The sequence below is a fragment of the Erpetoichthys calabaricus genome, chromosome 7, assembly GCF_900747795.2.
Source record: "Erpetoichthys calabaricus chromosome 7, fErpCal1.3, whole genome shotgun sequence".
NCBI classification, from domain to species: Eukaryota; Metazoa; Chordata; class Cladistia; order Polypteriformes; family Polypteridae; genus Erpetoichthys; species Erpetoichthys calabaricus.
The window spans coordinates 179,475,728-179,498,589 of NC_041400.2; the positions used below are offsets into that span (position 1 = coordinate 179,475,728).

Here is a 22,862-nt window from a genome sequence, read left to right on the forward strand (position 1 = left end):
GCACGACTCAAGGGTTTATAAAGTGACAGCCATCACATCAGAGCAATGAATCACTGAAATTGAATACATATATCTGTTAATCATATAGGTATTTATTTATTAACAGCCAGGCTGCTGCCTCACATCCACACTATGACATCTGCACTAATTATTAAAAAGTAAGTGAAAACTTTATTAATGAATAAAAGGAAAACAGTATGTACACAGACTCTTAACACACATGCGCCCCAGGCTTGCTCACAACGATTTTATTTTGCCGTAATTCTTTACTAAGCTTTAAAATGCTATGTTACTTGTAGTGTATATATGTGCACACCAAGGTTATTATAGTTTTGCCTTTTTATATTAGTTTTTATTTCTATATTTTGTTATGACTTTACTTGGAAATTCAGTTTAGTTTTCTTTCATCATGTATTTTTAGTTTTAATTTAGTTTTTATTTCACAAAGACATTTCTATTTTATTTTTAAAACTATTAGTTTTAGTAATTATGGCATGAAGCGCCTACAGAGTTTAGTTTTGTGTCACAATCAGACAGAACTGTACACTTAACGGATTTGGATATGAGTTTAATGTTAGTGAAAGTTTACTACACTACTTGGTTTAGCATCTGGTTTTGTTTTTGTCTGATAAAAACAAGCATAATCAAAACCAGACACTGAATATGAACAATTTTACACAATTTTAGAATTTTTAAAATATTATCTATGTAATTTGTGCTGAACAAATCTACGCTGACTGTTGGCACTTTTTATCTTTTCCTTTTATTGCCCAGAATGGGCCAATTTGTAATTAAATTTAGGTGAATTTTAAGGTTTGAGGGCTTTTTACTGTAAATGTCTACAACACACAACATATCCTGCTCAACACAATGTGTGTATAACGAATGCCTTCAATATTGCATTCCAATACATATATGTGTTGTGACAGATTATGGTCTCCGTGACCCCTAGAACCCTCACACTAAATGTCAGACACCAGATAAAAGTACAAATAATAGTTTATTATTAATAATAATAATAATAATAATAAATGTGTACAAAGCACCCTCCTCTCCACAATACTCAATAATAAATCAATAATCAAATAACAATAAACACAATCCTCCACTCCCAGACGCGTTGCCACCCTTCCACCCAGCTCAGCTCAACGTCTGGGATTTCCCATCGTCCTTTTATATTCCCTGACCCGGAAGTGTTTCCCATCTTACAGTCCATATGATTTCTTATCACTTCCGGGTCAGATAAAAAGTCCTTCTTTCAACCCGGAAACACGACGTTCCCTCTGGTCATATGATTATGACGTGCTTCCGGGTTATAGGGCACATAAAAGTCCTTGAGCCTCCCTGCAGCGTCCTCTGGTGGGCCCCACGGTGTCCAGCAGGGTTGGGAATAAAAACTCCATTGTCCATAATTCCCTGCTGGTCTTCGGGGCACTTCCATGCTACAGGGAGGGCTCCATCTAGCGGCCTGGGGGTATTGGCCAGGGTAAATGGCCAGCCATCCCTCACAGTGTGTATATATACATATATATATATATATATATATATTACAGTGGAACCTCTAGATACGAGTTTAATTCGTTCCAGCACTGAGCTTGTATAGCGAATTTCTCGTATCTAGAACAAACGTCCCCATTGAAAATAATGGAAATCCAGTTAATCCGTTCCGCATCCCAAATATATTAACATAAAAATCAATTTTCCTAACAAATAACACTGATAAATTATATATACTGTAGTCTACCTTTAATAAATAACACTGGTAAATAATATAACTGATTATTAAAAGAATCAAAACAGGTGTCCAAAGTGCAGTAGAGCATTCAATAAATCTTTAAATAAATAATCCTTAAAACAGTTGTGAAGTGGAGGTTTAAAGTACACAAGAATAACAATCCTTTAACACGAGGTTAAAACGTCAACAGGAAGCAGTCTTCAAAAAACAGATGACAATCCCCGGTGCTTCTTCTCTGTTAGCGTCTCACCTGCTTCTCCCATGCGGGCTCTGCAACAGGCGAGACACTTAATGCAGCTGACCTTCTCTACACAGTCCTGCTTCAGCTGTTTGGCTCGCCTGTTCAGCTACACGCGAGCCTGCACTCGCTCGCTCTCCCGCACCGACTTCCTACTGCTGCAGATTCCTGCCTCCTCCTGCAACCTCCGTTCTCTCTCCTCTCCTCTCCTCTCTTTTCTTTTACTTCTTCTCCCCCTTAACCGGCTCGCGCTTCTCTATATATGCGGGGAAGACATGGCAGCTGCAGTCCATCAGCCACAGGACAAATCATGGATGTGGGCAGTTTCCCACCTGTGCACTTAGGTGAGAAACACAGACACCGCAGATCGCCCTGCGGCTCGCTACTGCTACCATGCCCCCTCGCTAAGCCGCGAGCTATACTCACAGCCTGGCTCGTGGCTCGCTACACGAGCCAATGCTCGTATTTAGATCTGAATTTTTCGCTCATACTTTCCTCGTATTTTGAATTTCTCGTATACAGAGGTGATCGTATCTCGAGGTTCCACTGTATATATATATATACTGTATATATATAAATATATATATATATATATATACACACATATATATACAGTACTGTGCAAAAGTTTTAGGCAGGTGTGAAAAAATGCTGTAAACAAAGACTGCTTTCAAAAATGGAAGTGTTAATCATTTATTTTCATCAATCAACAAAATGCAGTGAATGAACAAAAGAGAAATCTAAATCAAATCAATATTTGGTGTGACCACCCTTTGCCTTCAAAACAGCATCAATTCTTCTAGGTACACTTGCACACAGTTTTTGAAGGAACTCGGCTAGTAGGTTGTTCCAAACATCTTGGAGAACTAACCACAGATCTGTGGATGCAGGCTTCCTCACAGCCTTCTGTCTCTTCATGTAATCCCAGACACACTCGATGATGTTGAGATCAGGGCTCTGTGGGGGCCACACCATCACTTCCAGGACTTCTTGTTCTTCTTTACGCTGAAGATAGTTCTTAATGACTTTGGCTGTATGTTTGGGGTCGTTGTCCTGCTGCAGAATAAATTTGGGGCCAATCAAACGCCTCCCTGATGGTATTGCATGATGGATAAGTATCTGCCTGTATTTCTCAGCATTGAGAACACCAATAATCCTGACCAAATCTCCAACTCCATTTGCAGAAATGCAGCCCCAAATGTTCAAGGAACCTCCACAATGTTGCCTGCAGACACTCATTATTGTACCGCTCTCCAGCCCTTCGACGAACAAACTGCCTTCTGCTACAGCCAAATATGTAAAATTTTGACTCATCAGTCCACAGCACCTGCTGCCATTTTTCTGCACCCCAGTTCCTATGTTTTTGTGCATACTTGAGTCGCTTGACCTTGTTTCCACGTCGGAGGTATGGCTTTTTGGCTGCAACTCTTCCATGAAGACCACTTCTGGCCAGACTTCTCCGGACAGTAGATGGGTGTACCTGGGTCCCACTGTTCTCTGCCAGTTCTGAGCTGATGGCACTGCTGGACTTCTTCCGATTTCATAGGGTAAAAAGCTTGATGCGTCTTTCATCTGCTGCACTAAGTTTCCCTGGCCGACCACTGCGTCTACGATCCTCAACGTTGCCCGTTTCTTTGTGCTTCTTCAAAAGAGCTTGAACAGCACATCTTGAAAGCCCAGTCTGCTTTGAAATCTTTGTCTGGGAGAGACCTTGCTGATGCGGTATAACTACCTTGTGTCTTGTTGCTGTGCTCAATCTTGCCATGACATGAAACTGTCTTCCACAACCTCACCTTGGTAGCAGAGTTTGGCTGTTCCTCACCCAGTTTTAAGCCTTCTACACAGCTGTTTCTGTTTCAGTTAATGACTGTGTTTCAACCTACGTGTGACATTGATGATCATTAGCACCTGTTTGGTAGAATTGGTTGATCATACACCTGACTAGAATCCTACAAAATCCTTGACTTTGTGCAAGTGTACCTATAAGAATTGATGCTGGTTTGAAGTCAAAAGGTAGTAACACCAAATATTGATTTGATTTAGATTTTTCTTTTGTTCGCTCACTTTGCATTTTGTAAATTGATAACAATAAACAATCATTATTTATATTTCTGAAAGCACTCTTTGTTTACAGCATTTTTTACACCTGCCTAAAACTTTTGCACAGTACTGTATATATATATATATATATATATATATATATATATATATATATATATATATATATATATATATATATATATATCCATCCATCCATCCATCCATCCATTTTCCAACCCGCTGAATCCGAACACAGGGTCACGGGGGTCTGCCGGAGCCAATCCCAGCCAACACAGGGCACAAGGCAGGGAACCAATCCCGGGCAGGGTGCCAACCCACCGCAGGACACACACAAACACACCCACACACCAAGCACACACTAGGGCCAATTTAGTATCACCAATCCACCTAACCTGCATGTCTTTGGACTGTGGGAGGAAACCGGAGCGCCCGGAGGAAACCCACGCAGACACAGGGAGAACATGCAAACTCCACGCAGGGTGGACCCGGGAAGCGAACCTGGGTCTCCTAACTGCGAGGCAGCAGCGCTACCACTGCGCCACCGTGCCGCCCTATATATATATATATATATATATATATATATATATATATTTACATATTAGTATGAAAGGAAGAAGTTCATGTACACCATATTTGCAATTGTACATAATATACTGGACTCATAATTGCAAGTGTGCCAAATAAGAACTAAACTGATTACAAGACAATTTACTAAATTAGGAAATAATGTGAGTCAGGGCACTACAAAAATAACCAGTTAAGAATAACATTTTTTGGTGATGTATGGTGCCACAGTTAGCACAAGGACTAGATAAAGAAGCAAACTATTAAAGGGCAGTGTAAAAGGAAGACAGGGAAAACCACAGAAAACCCATCAGAAACCCAAAGTAGAACCTGGTGCCATAGTTCCTAAGTAGGGGAAAGGCGTAAATATACTATTTTCACACTTCTACATAAGTGTAGCAAAACACTCACTGAAACTACATGATATTCCAATAAATCCATCCCCATAGTCCTTGCTGAGGAAGTCCTTATATTTCTCATTGTATACATAATGGCTAACATGGTAAAAGACCCTATTGTGAAATTCTGAAACTAGTAAAAGAAACAATGTTTTTGATTTTGCATTTTAAATAACTGCATATAAATTCTACTCCAGATTCACTACAGCACCAATAGAATATAACTGAAAAGTTAATCCAAAATTGAAATTGTCTATCAGCTGTTTCTGTGGAGAGACACAAAGTGTTGAGGAAGTCATGGAAGTTGAAATATCAACTGTAAATTTCATTTGTTCCATGGATTAAACCATTGGCAATTTGAAAGCAATTTGGATGAAATAGATGCAACATTCCACGATGTACAGTATCACTGTGAAGTCAGCTGGCTTAGTCATGGCAGACTGCTCAAGAGGTTTTGGAAGCTTTATTTTAAAATTAGCATGTTTATGATTGTAAAGGGAAATCTCTGAAGGAACTATCTGGAAACTGGTGGAAATGGAAAATAATGGTCATCACTAACAAAATGCACCACAAAACTATCCAATTTACAAGACAAAGTGCACAAAATATGACTGAGTAGAATGACGCATAAAGTTTCAAAATCAAACAAAGGCTCAAACAAGAAGTCAGTTGAAAGAAGGCTAAATGACTATATGTTATTAAGTAAACATTACTTAATTAATATTACTTAATAGATATATTATCTAATGGTGATACGTTTTGAAATGCTACAGTAGTAAATGGCTAAATAATTTTCATTATTTTTCCAACTGTGAGATCTCTCTTATTGATTTCATGTTTCTTACCTAAGGTAGGCCCAAATGCATTTTACAGAAACATGACAATAATTTTTAAATCCCCAAAAATGTATTGGGTTTCCACATCTCAAAGAACTGCTTAGCACTTGAATTTAAATGTTACTATTTTTCCAATAGTAGTTAACAAAATAATAAAAAACATTTATATTCAAATATGGCAAAGATCCTCTTATACACCTTTATATGCAGGGTACCTGCTTTAAAATTTTTTAACTTAAAATTTGTTTTTTTTTTCCCTCAGGAAACAGTAACTTAATAAATTATTAAATATGGTCTATTCAAAATAGCACACAAGTATTTCAGTTTTATATTAATTTGTTTAACTTTCCTTTGCCATCAGCTCCGCAGATGTGCATGACCATTATGAGTGTTTGTTTTTCGCAGAAATGTAGCTTAGAATGGACTGCAGCTGCATCCATGGTAGCTTCCTTTTTTGAGGCTCGTGCTGCCAGAACAAGTTTCAGCTCTAACACCCAGAATTGGATTAAAGGATGGAAGGATTTACATATGGTTTACACATTTTTCCATTAAAGTGGTTAAGTATGCAAAAGGCAGAAAAAATATGAATTATTAGGGTGTAGGATAGGGTACGAAACAGAAAGGAAAATTTACTTTAATGCACCATATTTAATAACTAGGGATTGGGTGTACTACCTATTTTGCTGCTGCTAAATTGTAAAATGACCTCTCCTGACAGCATATACTTCAAGAAATTCAAACAAGGATTATTTATTTCACGAACTACCAATTTCACTACTTCATTATTTTATAATCTGATAGGTTACGGAAAGACATGCTAAAGCATGGAATTAATTTAACTTACTGAAGATTAACCAGCTACCTAATTCCAAGATCTTTATTTAACTATTAAATAAAATAAATGTATTTCATGAAATAATGTATTTTAACAGTAAAAATAAGATACTATTTTTAAATAATTTTTACAATGTAAATTAGAAGCATATTAATCTTCAAGAACAGTTTCCTGAAAATTACATGTTATTAGTAATGAGTGGAACAGAACTGTCTACTGTTGTTCGACTGGGTTACTGACAGGGAATACTACAATTTAGATAACTTCAGCTTTATCAAAAGAACTTTTCTATTATTATCTAAAAGTCAAAACTATAATGTGTGGCAATAATATGTGATATTCAGCACTGTAAAAGTATTAGATTGACGCAATAGTGAACAACAATATTCAAAAAATCCTTTTTCAGATATTTTAGTTAAAAAATTTTCATTGTTAATCTGTTTGCAGTTTTCCAAAAACTGTGTGATATTAAGGTAACAATTTTACCAAAAACTTTTGTTGTCTAAAAAGTAAAGTATTTCCATTGTAGCTGATTTCATCCACAAATACAGAATGGTATGGTTTAGAACAGTTTTAATATTAGTAGCTGAACTTACTAGCATATTCCACATATATTATATATATATATATATATATATATATATATATATATATATACACACACACATATACAGTGCATCCGGAAAGTATTCACAGCGTATCACTTTTTCCACATTTTGTTATGTTACAGCCTTATTCCAAAATGGATTAAATTCATTTTTTTCCTCAGAATTCTACACACAACACCCCATAATGACAACGTGAAAAAAGTTTATTTGAGGTTTTTGCAAATTTATTAAAAATAAAAAAACTGAGAAAGCATGTGTACATAAGTATTCACAGCCTTTGCCATGAAGCTCAAAACTGACCTCAGGTGCATCCTGTTTCCCCTGATGATCCTTGAGATGTTTCTGCAGCTTAATTGGAGTCCACCTGTGGTAAATTCAGTTGATTGGACATGATTTGGAAAGGCACACACCTGTCTATTTAAGGTCCCACAGTTGACAGTTCATGTCAGAGCACAAACCAAGCATGAAGTCAAAGGAATTGTCTGTAGACCTCTGAGACAGGATTGTCTCGAGGCACAAATCTGGGGAAGGTCACAGAAAAATTTCTGCTGCTTTGAAGGTCCCAATGAGCACAGTGGCCTCCATCATCCATAAGTGGAAGAAGTTCGAAACCACCAGGACTCTTCCTAGAGCTGGCTGGCCATCTAAACTGAGCGATCGGAGGAGAAGGGCCTTAGTCAGGGAGGTGACCAAGAACCCGATGTTAACTCTGTCAGAGCTCCAGAGGTCCTCTGTGTAGAAAGGAAAACCTTCCAGAAGGACAACCATGTCTGCAGCAATCCACCAATCAGGCCTGTATGGTAGAGTGGCCAGACGGAAGCCACTCCTTAGTAAAAGGCACATGGCAGCCCGCCTGGAGTTTGCCAAAAGGCACCTGAAGGACTCTCAGACAATGGGAAAGAAAATTCTCTGGTCTGATGAGACAAAGATTGAACTCTTTGGTGTGAATGGCAGGCATCACGTTTGGAGGAAAGCAGGCACCGATCATCACCAGGCCAATACCATCCCTACAGTGAAGCATGGTGGTGACAGCATCATGCTGTGGGGATGTTTTTCAGCGGCAGGTACTGGGAGACTAGTCAGGATAAAGGGAAAGATGACTGCAGCAATGTATAGAGACATCCTGGATGAAAACCTGCTCCAGGGCGCTCTTGACCTCAGACTGGGGCAACGGTTCATCTTTCAGCAGGACAACGACCCAAAGCACACAGCCAAGATATCAAAGGAGTGGCTTCAGGACAACTCTGTGAATGTCCTTGAGTGGCCCAGCCAGAGCCCAGACTTGAATCTGATTGAACATCTCTGGAGAGATCTTAAAATGGCTGTGCACCGACGCTTCCCATCCAACCTGATGGAGCTTGAGAGGTGCTGCAAAGAGGAATGGGCGAAACTAGCCAAGGATAGGTGTGCCAAGCTTGTGGCATTATATTCAAAAAGACTTGAAGCTGTAAATGCTGCCAAAGGTGCATTGAGAAAGTATTGAGCAAAGGCTGTGAATACTTATGTACATGGGATTTCTCAGTTTTTTTATTTTTAATAAATTTGCAAAAACCTCAAGTAAACTTTTTTCACGTTGTCATTATGGGGTGTTGTGTGTGGAAGAGTTGCAGCCAAAAAGCCATACCTCCGATGTGGAAACAAGGCCAAGCGACTCAAGTATGCACGAAAACATAGGAACTGGGGTGCAGAAAAATGTCAGCAGGTGCTCTGGACTGATGAGTCAAAATTTGAAATATTTGGCTGTAGCAGAAGGCAGTTTGTTCGTTGAAAGGCTGGAAAGCAGTGCAATAATGAGTGTCTGCAGGCAACAGTGAAGCGGTGGTGGAGGTTCCTTGAACGTTTAGGGCTGCATTTCTGCAAATGGAGTTGGAGATTTGGTCAGGATTAATGGTGTTCTCAATGCTGAGAAATACAGGCAGATACTTATCCATCATTCAGTACCATCAGGGAGGCGTATGATTGGCCCCAAATTTATTCTGCAGCAGGACAACGACCCCAAACATACAGCCAAAGTCATTAAGAACTATCTTCAGCTTAAAGAACAAGAAGTCCTGGAAGTGATGGTATGGCCCCCTCAGAGCCCTGATCTCAACATCATCGAGTGTGTCTGGGATTACATAAAGAGACAGAAGGATGTGTGGAAGCCTACATCCAGAGATCTGTGGTTAGTTCTCCAAGATGTTTGGAACAAACTACCAGCCGAGTTTCTTCAAAAACTGCGTGCAAGCGTACCTAGAAGAATCGATGTTGTTTTGAAGGCAAAGGGTGGTCACACCAAATATTGATTTGATTTAGATTTTTCTTTTGTTCATTCACTGCATTTTGTTGATTGATGAAAATAAATGATTAACACTTCCATTTTTGAAAGCATTCTTTGCTTACAGCATTTTTTCATACCTGCCTAAAACTTTTGCACAGTATTGTATATATATATATATATATATATATATATATATATATATATATATATATATATATATATATATATATATATATATATATATATATATATATAAATATTTATATATATATATATATATATATATATATATATATATATATATATATATATACACACACACACTCTGATTTCACATTGGTCCCACTGATTACCTATTTCAATTCCAAATTTGCAAAGTAAAAGCAGGAATTGATCTAATGCAGGAATGTTTTACTCACGTGTAACTGTATATAGCATGTTCAAGAATAATTAGTTGCAGTGATCTAACATATCATTATTACTTATTTGGCTGGTGTAAGTATCTAAGGTGACTTACAACATTTGATACACAATTGGTTACATTTCTTTTGTGATTCCAATTGGAGCACAGGCAGGTTAAGTTAAGTGTTCATGATCATATATATTAGGTTTAAGTCCATCTTTTAGGAGCCAAATATAAACAAAACAGTTTTAATACAATATTTTAACATTAAGGGGATGCCTGGTGTATTAAGTTACATATAATGGCATATCACACACCAATAATTAAAAGCACATTAATAGCAAATGGTAAATGGTGTCTTGTCTTCAATGCTATAAGAGCTGGCTTTGTCAAAAGTGACCTTGAATTGGAAAATGAAGTTTCAAAAATGAATGAATCAATATTAAAAAAAATAAAGTCAATTATTTAATAACTAGTCATTTAGCCTGTTACAATAACGGGCGCTAGAACAGTAGTGCATAAACATTAGTAGGAACAGTATATATTAAATGGCAAGGGACTTTGACCTCATTCTTTTTGTTGGTCGTATTTTTCTTTCTTTCAGCCTTTCGTTTGTTGATGTTTGCTTGCTGAGCTGACCGTTCTTTGTGGGCTGCCGCCGTGTATTGTGTGTCTAATTTTCTGTGACAGTAATACTGTCTTGTACGGCTCTATTCAATAAGGGCGCGCACAAAAAGGCGAGCCTCAAAAGGGCAACCTCAATCGCCTTTTTGTGCATGCCCTTATTGAAGGATACCGTCTTGTATGTCTGCTGGCTTGTACGTCGGTAATATGCCTTTAATCTCCTCTGACAGTAATACTGGCTTGTATGTGGCTGTAATATGCGTCTCTGTATTGTGTACCTTTAATTTCCTCTCGTAGTAATACTGGTTTGTATTTCCGTAAAACGCCTCTAACTTTCTCTGACAGTAATATCGCGAGTCGCACCGTGCCCCGCGCATGCGCACTTCATAAGAAGACACCCACACACGGACACCTGGACGCACATAGAGATTTTATATATATACATTAAATAGTGGCTTGTTTATTTTGATAATAGGCAAGAAGCAAAGTAAACATAAGGCACAATGCAGTCCTCTTTTTCAGTTAGAATTCAAATCCTCCTCTATTAAATTAAGTCAAAGAGTTGACTAAAATTTAGAACAAAGCCTTTATTTATTTGTAATTATTCTGGAAAAGATTTTGTTATGACCCATGCAGAGTAAGAGGTTACCTAATATTTAACAGAAAGACCATGTGTTATTTCTACAAGAGGTGCAAACATGCATTACAACAACACATACCTTACTAGATGGGCAGTTTTTTGAAAGATGTCCATTTTTATTACAGTTTTGACAAACAACCTTCTTATCAGGTGTATAATATCGATTAAAGCTTCTTCTCCATCTGTGATTTTCAATCTCCGCCTAAATGACAAAAATGTATTTCATCAATTACAATTGGAATAACAACTTAGGCCTGTGATTTTTCTCTAACACATATGATTTGAAGTTGTTACATATGGGAAATATTTGTAATTCAAAACTGTCTTATATTTGTGAACTGCATTCTAATTATTTTTCTTATACTCAAAGAGCTGGAGTTGCCTGTTAAAGGAAATAAAATTTAAAGCAAAAGGATGTTTTAAAACTTGTTAGTTGTTCCTTTGTTAATATTAAGGATTTAGAGAAAGACAAATATGTTTTCCTTAGAGTAATATTTTGCAGAGATGTCACTGATACATTAGGTTATTCAATATTCTCATACTGCACTCTGCAGAAGGTACTAAATTATGTTTACTGCTCCCATGCATTTCCAGCCATTATTATTATAAAAAATCATTAGCATGTTTAGATTTATAGACAGAGTGTATTAATTTGGCAGAATATCAAATCTAAAAGTAGTAATGTACTTTTGCATTGGAGTACTTTAGTCAAAAACTGTTCAGTCATTACTGAAACACACATCATAATGGGCCATGAAATAATTTCATGAGATATGAAGATTGTGAAGTCTGTAAGCTGTGCTGCCATCTTATTTTTTAATATGAATCAGTTGTAAATCATAAATATTAACACATAATGTGGGTAAACAAATACTTTTAATTCAATTTTAGTGTACTATGAAATATGATATGGAACAGATTTTTTAACTTTAATTCTTTGTGATCACAAGTTGATGTGTAAATAAATACTATATATACCACTGGGTGGTGCAGTGGTTAGCAGTGCTACCTTATAGATCTATACACCAGGGATTGATTTATGCCATAGTCAATTAATGTGTAATTTGCACTTCTTATCCCTTTTTATGTGTGTTTAGCCACACACAATCTTAAATATATGCATGCTAAACTGTTTTTGTCTGATGATGATCTTGAAAAAGTGACTTGTGCCTTTATTTCTTTGCAGTTAGACTACTGTAACTCATTACACGATAGAGTTATTCAGCAATCCCTTTCTCTTTTACAACTGGTCCAGAATGTAGGGTGCTAGACAACGATGAGCAAAAGTAACTGTGACCATATTTCTCCTGTATTAGCCTCCCTTCGGTAGCTTTTGTTCCATTACTGGGTTGATTTTAAGGTGCATAAATGGATTATCACCTTCCTGTCTTTTCAACCTTTTACACATTTAAATTCCATCTCACCAACTTAGGTCTTCTGATCAGACACTCTTAGGAATGCCAAGAGCTCAACTAAAGTTTAAAGGTGAGTGTGATTTTGCAAAAGCTGCTCCTAAGCTTTGGATCAATCTACCTGTTCCCTTCAGGTCTGCAACAACTGTGGCAATTTATAATCCAGGCTGAAAATGCATCTCTTCTTTCTTTAGCTTTTAATTACAATTGGTTACTTTAATTTTTTTATTGTGTTTTATGTCTTTTCTTAACTTTATCCAATCTTAGAATATAGTTCAATTTACCTGAATTATATTGATGTGCAGCAATTTGGTCAGCTTTGGTTGTTTTAAATGTGAGTTTTCAATAAAACAATGAGTGTAATCTGTAATTTATTACCATCTCTGTTAGGACTGGTTCCTTCTTCAATGCTGTCGAGACTTCAGTTTTTTACATTGCTACAACAAACTTATAAAAATGAGTGGATGAATATATATACCAACATACACTAACGTGAACCTTACTTAATGGACCCATACTGGTTCATCAATTAGTACCTATACTAGCCACCTTTGACCAGTATTGTGATGTGAATCTTCGCTTACAAAATGAATACACAATACGTCTTATGCTACACAAATGATTGTACCTCTGTGAAATCACTACTGAGGTTTTGTTCAAAAACATTAGTATGATTTTTGGGTGACACTGAAGCACATCAGATTATGCTACTGCTTCATGGATCCAGTGTTCTAGTTTCAAAATCCATGCGCTTTTATAGAATTGGTTAATTTGAACATTCACACACTGACTTTGTTTTACTATTGGGTTCTCCACTTTTCCTCCCACATCACCAAAGATGTGCAAGTAACTGGAAATTCCAAATTAGCTCCTCTTTGAAAGTGTAGGTGCTGGGTATGCGAATACGTGGACCCTGCAATGGAGTGGTGTCCTGTCTAGGACTGTTTCTTGAATTGCACACAGTGTTGTTAAGATAGGCTCTCCCACACACAAAAAAACAACTAAGCAAGCCTAAGAAATGTTACAAATATTATTTTCTTTCTTAAAAAAAGTTCTGTGGTCATATATGTACGTTTGTTGAATTGTTTGATAATGTGGAGAGATATACTTGGTTATATGCCAACAAAGAAATCTAAATGACAACCTGAAACAACATTTTGAAAAAACCAATGAAGTTGTTATAAAGGTTAATCAATACATATGAATAGCATATATATGAGCTAAAGTTTTAATCTTAAAGGGATTTAGATGTGACAATATTGACATTTTCATAGAAGATGTATAAAACATCTACTAACCATAACACAGAAGGGGGAAAACCTTACTGCACAAAACTAGCCAAAAAATACATACCTCGCGATCCTTCATACAGATCGTCCAGTCATTTTCATCATTTCCTACAAATATAAGATCAAATAAAATTAATATTGTTATGTTTGGCATAATAATAAAAAACACTAAATTGTAAAATTTACAATTTCTTTAAATATAAAAAAGAAACAATAATCAGTCTTAAACTGAAATTTGTTCCTTAACAACACCCTTTGTTGTACAATAATAGCTCTTTGCCTCATATAAACAGACTGGTTTAACCTGCTACTGCAGCTTTGCCAAAAAACAAAGCCCATTTAACTTTTTTGTTTTTAAAAACATAGCGGTTATACAGTGTTACAATAATTCATCATACTTTAAAGTTTTGCTACTGCACCTTAGTAAGTCTTATTAAGACCAAAAAATGTTTTAGTTAAGGTCTTCTTATGAACCAGTAAGTGACTGACAGATGCACTATAGGTAGTTCTTATTCTAAAGTTTTACTGTTAAAATGTATATTGTAGAAGCATTACACATATTATAGTCTTGGCTGATGACTGGACCTCTTACAACACACACACACACACACACACACACACACACACACACACACACACACACACACACACACACACAGACAGACAGACAGACAGACAGACAGACAGACAGACAGACAGACAGACAGACAGACAGACAGACAGACAGACAGATAGATAGATAGATAGATAGATAGATAGATAGATAGATAGATAGATAGATAGATGTTGCCAAAAATTCCTCTAATAGCTGCTAGTATTACATTACTGTAGTTAGAACAACATTTCTCAAACTAGTAGAAGCCAATCTGAAGTACATAAAGGTAAATTAATTCTACCAGTTTAGCAGATTATGTTCATTTCCAAATATAATTACATATTTTTCATTAATGTAAATGTCTGGTGCCTTTATGCTATCTAGTCCAAAAGCTTCTCATTTCTGGCTAGGCAATCACCCACCAGTCAATGATGCTGATCTAATTAAGAATAAGTAAAAGGCATTTGAAACTACTAGCAACCAACCCAAAAATAGTTTCACAGATGTCCTAGAATATATGCTCATATATGACCTAGAATATATATCTGCCTTTGCAAACACCCTATATATACAGCATGCATTAATATATGCTTATACTGCACGATGTTTCACTGTTTATATTTCAACATTATGTTGTGTCTATGTATTCCTTGTTTTTTAACCATACAATATTTGTAATTACTTTAAAGCTTGTTGAGGACTTAAGAATGAACTAAATTAAATTTAAAATGCTTTCCGACAACACCCATGGTAAAAGAGATGGAAGAATTACTTTTTTTATGTGTTTATGCATGGATACACACACATAAATACTGTATATATATATACTTATATCATCAGATGCCAGGGCAGTGTTGAAGTACTGAAGCATTAACCTTAATTTGAGTATACATCAGTACTGTTAATCCATTATAAATTGTGCTTATTTGTTCATTCTGGAAAAGCACTGACCTTTGGGCTGGTAATTGATAAAGAAGTTTATAGACAAGTAAATATGAGAAATGGAAATTCAACAGATTCTTCAAGACTGTAATGAACTTTGGTAAAACAGTGCCACCGTGGCAACACCCGATGGTAAAGGAGCATATAAAAAGAGAATGCACTAATGGGTTGTGGTGATTGGGTTTTAGACACATAGCACTTCACCAGAACTTGTCCAGTGTTCCAATTTTGCATGCAGCATAAACCTTAGTTCTGTGAGTCAAATTTCTTGGAAGCTCATCCGGTTCCACAGCAGCTAATGAAGTATCCTGACAACACAAATGTATTTTGTTTTATGTAGAATCCTAATTCTGCTTTTTAAGTATACCATCAAAACTCAATTTAGCTTATTCTTACTGAGAACACTTTCCACTGACAAGCTTACAGCACTGTATACATTTTCTAGAATACAGAAAAATCACTGTAAAATAAAAACAGTGAACACAATGCAGTAAAACACAAAAACACTATGTGTACTTTGTCTATGGGTGATGGTTTTTGATAACATGTAGTTAGATTTTTAAAACTTCCTAAGTAATGATAATGTAAGTAAGTGGTTAAGTACTATTTATTACGATTTCTAAAAACAACATCTTCAATATACTACCTTCACCAAAGGTAGACTATTTATAGTGAAACATACTTTCATTTACATGTTTTTCTAATTTGCCCAAACATAGTCTATAACTTGAGAATATGTAAACATGCAATTTACTTCTTCCGGTACAATATCTGAAGACACCATACTAACAAGTACAGAACACATAATCTTCATGTTTAAAATGACTTAAACTATTGTTGTTTATAGCTGGTCTCATTTGATGCATCACTTTTCCAATGTAATAGCCCCTGTTTTCAGAAGTTCATTAGAACAGAATCGTCGTTAAACAAATAAACAGTGTATAGTATTCTTCAGCACATACTTAAAAAAGAGAGCTTTAAACTTAAAACTGTAGACAGAAAATAAAACAAAAAATACAATTTTTGGATATATTAAGCTTCACTTGAGTACTTGAAAGGACATTTGCTAATATTGCTGAAAGCAGGAGGAAAACACATTCACAGGTACAACTCATAAACAAACACTGATTCATAAACAATCAAAAATGAACTTACATAGTATTCACTGGCCCAACCTTACCAAATATGATGGAAAAAAATGGACCTAAATATATTTCTTTGAAGCAATGTGTCTATAGTTTTGTTTATGGTAAGAGGTAATGTTTATTTACCACTTACTAATATTAATTATTAAAAATGTAGCTTCTAAAAAATTTTAACTGAAGATAATTCTTTTCATCTAAATTAAGCAAATGAGAAGAGTTTTGCTTTACTTATAATGGAATTATCTAAACAATGTGATCACTTACAAATATTTGAAACATACCTTAAAAATAAAAAAACTTTTAATTAATGCTAAAATTAATCCAAAATACAGTACCCATTAGTTAGTGGAAAAAGACAGAAATTGTGAGCAATTATAGATTTCTTTTTCAATGTACTAAACCTGACGTGCTTAAAGTCAATGTAGAAGACAAGACTTGAGTGTTGCTGGGCACCACTTCCATTGAGGTCAATCATGCACATCATGAGTCTTTCCTCCCTAATCCACTACCTCACTGCAGACAACACCGCATCTTCTGTTGGTTTGAACAATATGGTCTGCAACTAGAAATAAACTCAGGAATGTGACCTGCAAACTCTCAATCAAAAGATTACCCAAAATTTTAAATTGTACCACACTTTAATGTCTACCAAAAGCAAATCAGATGCGGTCAAAAACTGAACCAGTACTGCACGTAAATCCATGTCAACAATTACTGGTACATCCCTAAGTTTATTCTTGATTTTCATCTCCCCATAAATAATACCAGACTTAAATGGTAAAACATTTGATAAACTGATTTGATTATCTTGTTGAAGGTTGTAAATTGGTCATATTTACCCAAAAACATGAAATGTATCTTTTGAAATGCATTCTAAAGAAAAACAACTAAACATCCTCCAATATATGAAAATTATTCTACACCCAACAGTCTAGTATTGCATATTTAAAAATTTAAAACCTGTATATTAAATATAGACATTTGACAGATAAACTTCCAAAGGCACTTTCTACAATTAATAAACACCAAAATTATCCTAAATGTATAAACAAATATCTGTCCATCCATTGCCTAAGTTTACTTAATTCACACTTGGGCTTACGAGGAGCCAGAGGGTACAAAGTAGGTTATGGCTGAACACTCTCCACCCTCACTCAAATCTGGCTAATTTAGACTTACTGATTAATTTACTTGCAAACTTAAAGACAGTGACCAGAATGGGATTTGAACCTTTTCTCTTACAGCCCTGGGGCTGCAGCTCAAAATGTTCTATAAATGACCCCATCTACACTGAAGATCCATATTCTTACAAGGCATCACTATGAATTTTCAGGTAAAAAAAAACTAACTGCATGGCACTGAATAAAAATTTTAAAAAAATCCTAGGAGCCTTTTTTTTTCTTCTTCACAGGCTGTACAGCAACTAATCCCTTGAGCAGTAAACCAACCAAACCAACCCCCTCATTTACTGAATATATATTGTTTCTAATAGCTTTCATTGTTTATAAGAGAGACACTATGTCGTTTCCCATAACCATAAAATAAGTAACCACCATAATCTGTATTGCTATGTTCCTTTATAACAGAAAAAGGAGTCTTTGGCCGAAGCTAATCTTGACTATCAAAATGCGTGTCTCTGAACTACAAAATCAGCCCAAAAGATTTGAACCTAAAAATATGTCATTTTCCTATATATTTGCTAAAATTGCAGCTACTTTCTTCCTTAACTGACATTTTACAGATTATCTAATTTTGAATTAATTCATTACAAGGATATGACCAAGGGGAACCAATTAAGTCAAGTCCACACTTATGCTACAAATAAATGAAGCAATTTAATTATTTAGAATTGGATGGTGTGATACTGTCTATATTACACATATAACAACTGTCATAAAATCAATGAGACTGACGAAAAACATTCAAAAAGTTATAAGTGATGTTCTGATGTGCCTTGCAGATGAAGATTTCCAAGAATGTTTCTAGACATGGAAGGAATTACATATAATAACATGTAATAATTTTTACAATAAAATTCTCTTTATCATCAGTCTCATTAATCCTGTGACAGACCTCTCATTTAGTATAACCTGTGAATCTAATTTCAGCTAAAATCACCAAGATGTCAAACAAAGTATATTACAATATATCTGTTGCACAGTTAAACCTTTTGTATCCATATAGCTCTCCACTTTTCCAAAGAATTTATAACTCAAAATTTCAAGCTGACAATTTTATTTAAACGCTCTTCAAATATTTGTTGTTCTTTCTCTGATATTTGTTCAAGCCCAAAGCAGAATATTGACCCTACATAGGAATCATTAAAGAGAAGAAACACTCAACCACTGACAGAATTATTAAAATAAAAATTCAGAAATCGTTCGTGTCCTTCTCTGCTCTCATTCTTTTCATTCATCACCTGAAGTTTTTTCTCTAGTTATTTTCAAGCCTGAGATAGCAAGAAGAGACTTGCCAAATCCATCGTAGTGAATGAATACCATATCAGAGACAGGAAGACTCGACAACAGATGTTACCTGTACGTCTCATAGGTACGCTAATTAATGAACGAGAGAGTTGTAAAACTCTCTGATGCCAATTTGTCAATCGCAAGAAGGGATCGACTAATGAATTCCAACTGACTAATAGCTAGAGCTTGAAAAAACATGGTTTCGGAAAGGCTGGTGTCCCTTGTACCAAAAGAAACAGAATGTCTATGTATATGCGGCTAATTAACCATGAACTGAAAATCTCAAGGGGAGACAGGAAGGGAAAAGAGAAAGACAGAGAGACACAAGGCTCTGAGTGCCAGGAATGTCTTCTTCTCTCCCCGACTGCAGTCTCCAGAGCCATGAGCCGAGGTCGACCAGGAACCAGCATGATTCAGCTGCCACACATCCCAAATTCAGACAGATAGTCATCCACAAAAACAAAATGCTGCCTGCATTTTAAATTAATTATAAGTGAATGCATATATATACTGTAATGTTTAAAATGAAAAAAATACCATATTCTTCAATATATTAACAGTTATCTGAAAATGTATTTCCTACTTACTAATGTTTCTATTGCATGACAGGATAAATAAGAAACAGCTACATACAGTTAAATAAAAGCTCTGCAGTTGCCATTTAAAAATGACACAAAAGCTAACACATTTCTCACACTACTCTTTTTATTTTGCAATCAAACAATTAACTGGAAATATCAATAACTACTGATCAATTAAAAACATAGTTTTACATACAATAAATTTGCAAGTCACCAAAACACAGTTAATTATATTAGAAAAAATGTTTTCAGAGCATTGAAAATAAAAAGATTTTAAGAACTATAAACAGAATTCTTGAAGAATAACAATAAAAATATATATACTGTACATAGATAACAACAATCAGGCTCTTTTTAATTGTGAGGAAAAATGTTTGCTTGTAAGAATATATCACTACATTGATGCTATGATGTTACCTATTGTAAATACACAAATATGAACAAAATACATACAATATATATGTTTAGCAACAAATAATGCAAGCACATTTTTCAGTTTTTCCACTTTCCTTTCACATTCCAAAGGGGTATAGGTTAAACTGACTGAAGAGCAGAGTCAAAAGTGATCCAGTATAAATAAGTGCCAGTATGTGGGTGAGTCTACCCTGTGGCAGACTGTTGCCATCTCCGAGATCGGTCTCTGTCCGGGGCACAGATGGGTTCAAAACTGATATTCCTCTTGGAGGTTATATACCATCACCATTATCACTGGTTTAACAGCCATTATTAATGTCTACCTAGATTAGCCCATTGCCCCCCCAAATCTTTTTCTTTTACTCTCCAAGGTATGGGGATCCTTTGGGGTAAGACCCTTTTTGTTTTCCCTTTCTTTTCCTTGGAAGCTACATAATGGCACTTATACTCTTGAATAAAGTACTCTGAATTAACACATTTCCATCCATCCAGTTTCTGAACTGTTCTTTGCTATTAAAGGTCAAAGAGAGATGAAGGCAACACCAGGAAAATCTGAAGCAAGACAGGAACCAGCCCTAAATGGGGAACCAGAAAATTGCAATGCTTACTCAGCCCGATACCATGGTCAGTTATTCTGGGCCATTTTAGAGCCACCGGTTGTTATGGACATTAAAAGTAATCTGCAATTTTAGATATACTAATTTATGTGATGTACTTTAACCATTTCACAAGCATAAGAATTTGGATATTTATAACTCACACAAGAAGAAAAGCACCAGGATTGTAGTTGGTTATTCCTAAATTGCTATTTTTTACATATATATTTATCTACCTATCATTAAAGAACACTGATATTTGTCATTTCTAAGTAGTCTGGACCTCTAAAGGCTACAGCATTGGAACTTAAACCATAAGTCTGCCATTTTTGTATTTGTCTTAATCTTTTCTGAACTTTTACACGCTATCCATGGTGTGAACAGCGTGAGCAATCCGCTCTACTAAAGCAACTGTCCCTGTAACTTGACCAGCTAAAAAAAACTGAAATGAAAAAAGAACTACTCAATATTTGAAACATCACCTCTCTTTTTAGCTTACAGTAAATCTGTTCTTTCACAACTCCAATATAGGCCTACATACATTTCATTAATCTCACTGCAAGATACCTTTATTGTCACTGCACAATACAAAGAAGTATCATTTAGAGCAGGGGTGGGCAGATTCAGTCCTGGAGGGCCGCAGTGGTTGCAGGTTTTTGTTCCAACCCAGTTGCTTAATTAAAAACCAATCCTTGTCAATTATTTAATTGCATGGCTTGCTCGTGCTTTAACTCTGCCATGTCAGGTCATTCTCATATCCTAGATTTATTTTCCTTTCTAAGGATATCATCCAAATGATTTGAAGTCTAAAACAGATGAGCAATTCTCAGTGCTTCACTTTTTTCTCTTCACTTTCCTTCCAAGTATTTAATTAAACCACATAGTGCGTGATAAATACACACAGGCGTAAATGAAAACAAGCTAAATGGAGAACTGCTGGTCTCTTTTGTCATTTGCATGGTATTGCTAATTAGGAGCAATTAAAAACCAAGAATACAGCTGTTTAAGACTAAAATAAGCAATAAGGGTTCAAAATCTTAACGAGCGAGACAACTAAAGTGAAGCTGAAGTGTTACTTGAGCAATAAGGGTTTCTTATTAAGCAATTGGGTTGGAGCAAAAACCTGCAGCCACTGCGGCCCTCCAGGACTGAATCTGCCCACCCCTGATTTAGAGTAAGCCTATAGATGCCTTAGATAAAAATATGAGTAGACAATAAACTATGAGAAAGTAAACATTAAACTATGAGAAGCACCGTTACTATTAACAGTTCCAGACATACACAGAGTAAAAGTAAAAGTAAATATGTAAGCATAAATAGATAACTAATACAGTAAATGAAGTCACAAATTTGTGACCTTAATGGTTTTTTCAAATTTAAAGTTGTAAGGGCTAAACTCTATCTTGACTTCATTGGGCACAAGATAGGAAACAGCTCTGGACAGGATTCTTGTCCACTGCAGGTAACATTGACACATACATGGACTGTGATTCAAGACCTTGCTAGAATTTGTGGAGTCATGGTTTCCTGGACAAGATTTTGAGGAGTCACAGATTAGCCTTTCCTGGGAGGAACACAGCTCCACATATAGATACGCAAACTGGAACATGTCAGTGATGCCAGTTAACCTAACTGCACATTTGTAGACTGGGAGAAAACCCATATGTATACAGAAGACATATACAAATGGTCAAACACTGTGACACTGATACAAGCTGCCTCCTGTTAAATGATACACTAAAGAAAACTGATTGTTCTTAAAATATAGATTAAAATGGATTTATACTGCTAACATAAAATGAAAATTGGAAGTGCTTTATTTATTTTCAACTACAAACCAGATTGCTTGCAGAGGTTCAACAGAAACTACATTCTACTAGAAGTGCTTAAAAATCGATCATTGACTGTTCTTGTATCTGAGATATCTCAGTGACTGGTAAGGTTCAGAAACATTACAAACCATTGTTCTTCTGGCTGACGGATGAATCGATCAATGGGGGAGAAGAAAGGGATCAATTGGGTATAAGAAGTTACAGTACAGATAAAATGTGATGGAAGAAGAAGGGTTTTAGTGCAGAGCCTGAAAAGACATTTTACTAATGGTGAATGCAATTTTCTTTTTTAGAAACAAAACCAAACTAAAAAGACATATATAAAAGTCTAAGCTTGACATTAGAATGTAAAAAGAACACATGAGGACAGATACAGTGTAAAATCT

The 22,862-nt window shown here is 35.7% G+C and overlaps 1 protein-coding gene across 1 annotated transcript in view; it reads right to left on the reverse strand.

The window, feature by feature from the left end:
- zcchc7 (zinc finger, CCHC domain containing 7) overlaps window positions 1-22,862 on the reverse strand; it is a 365,607-nt gene that overhangs the window by 178,917 nt on the left and 163,828 nt on the right. Inside the window, exons 3-4 of the mRNA XM_028805777.2 lie at window positions 13,968-14,011; window positions 11,282-11,404 (exon numbers count right to left, since the gene is read on the reverse strand). Coding sequence (XP_028661610.2) covers window positions 11,282-11,404; window positions 13,968-14,011 — 167 coding nt within the window. The remainder of the gene's footprint in view (window positions 1-11,281; window positions 11,405-13,967; window positions 14,012-22,862) is intronic.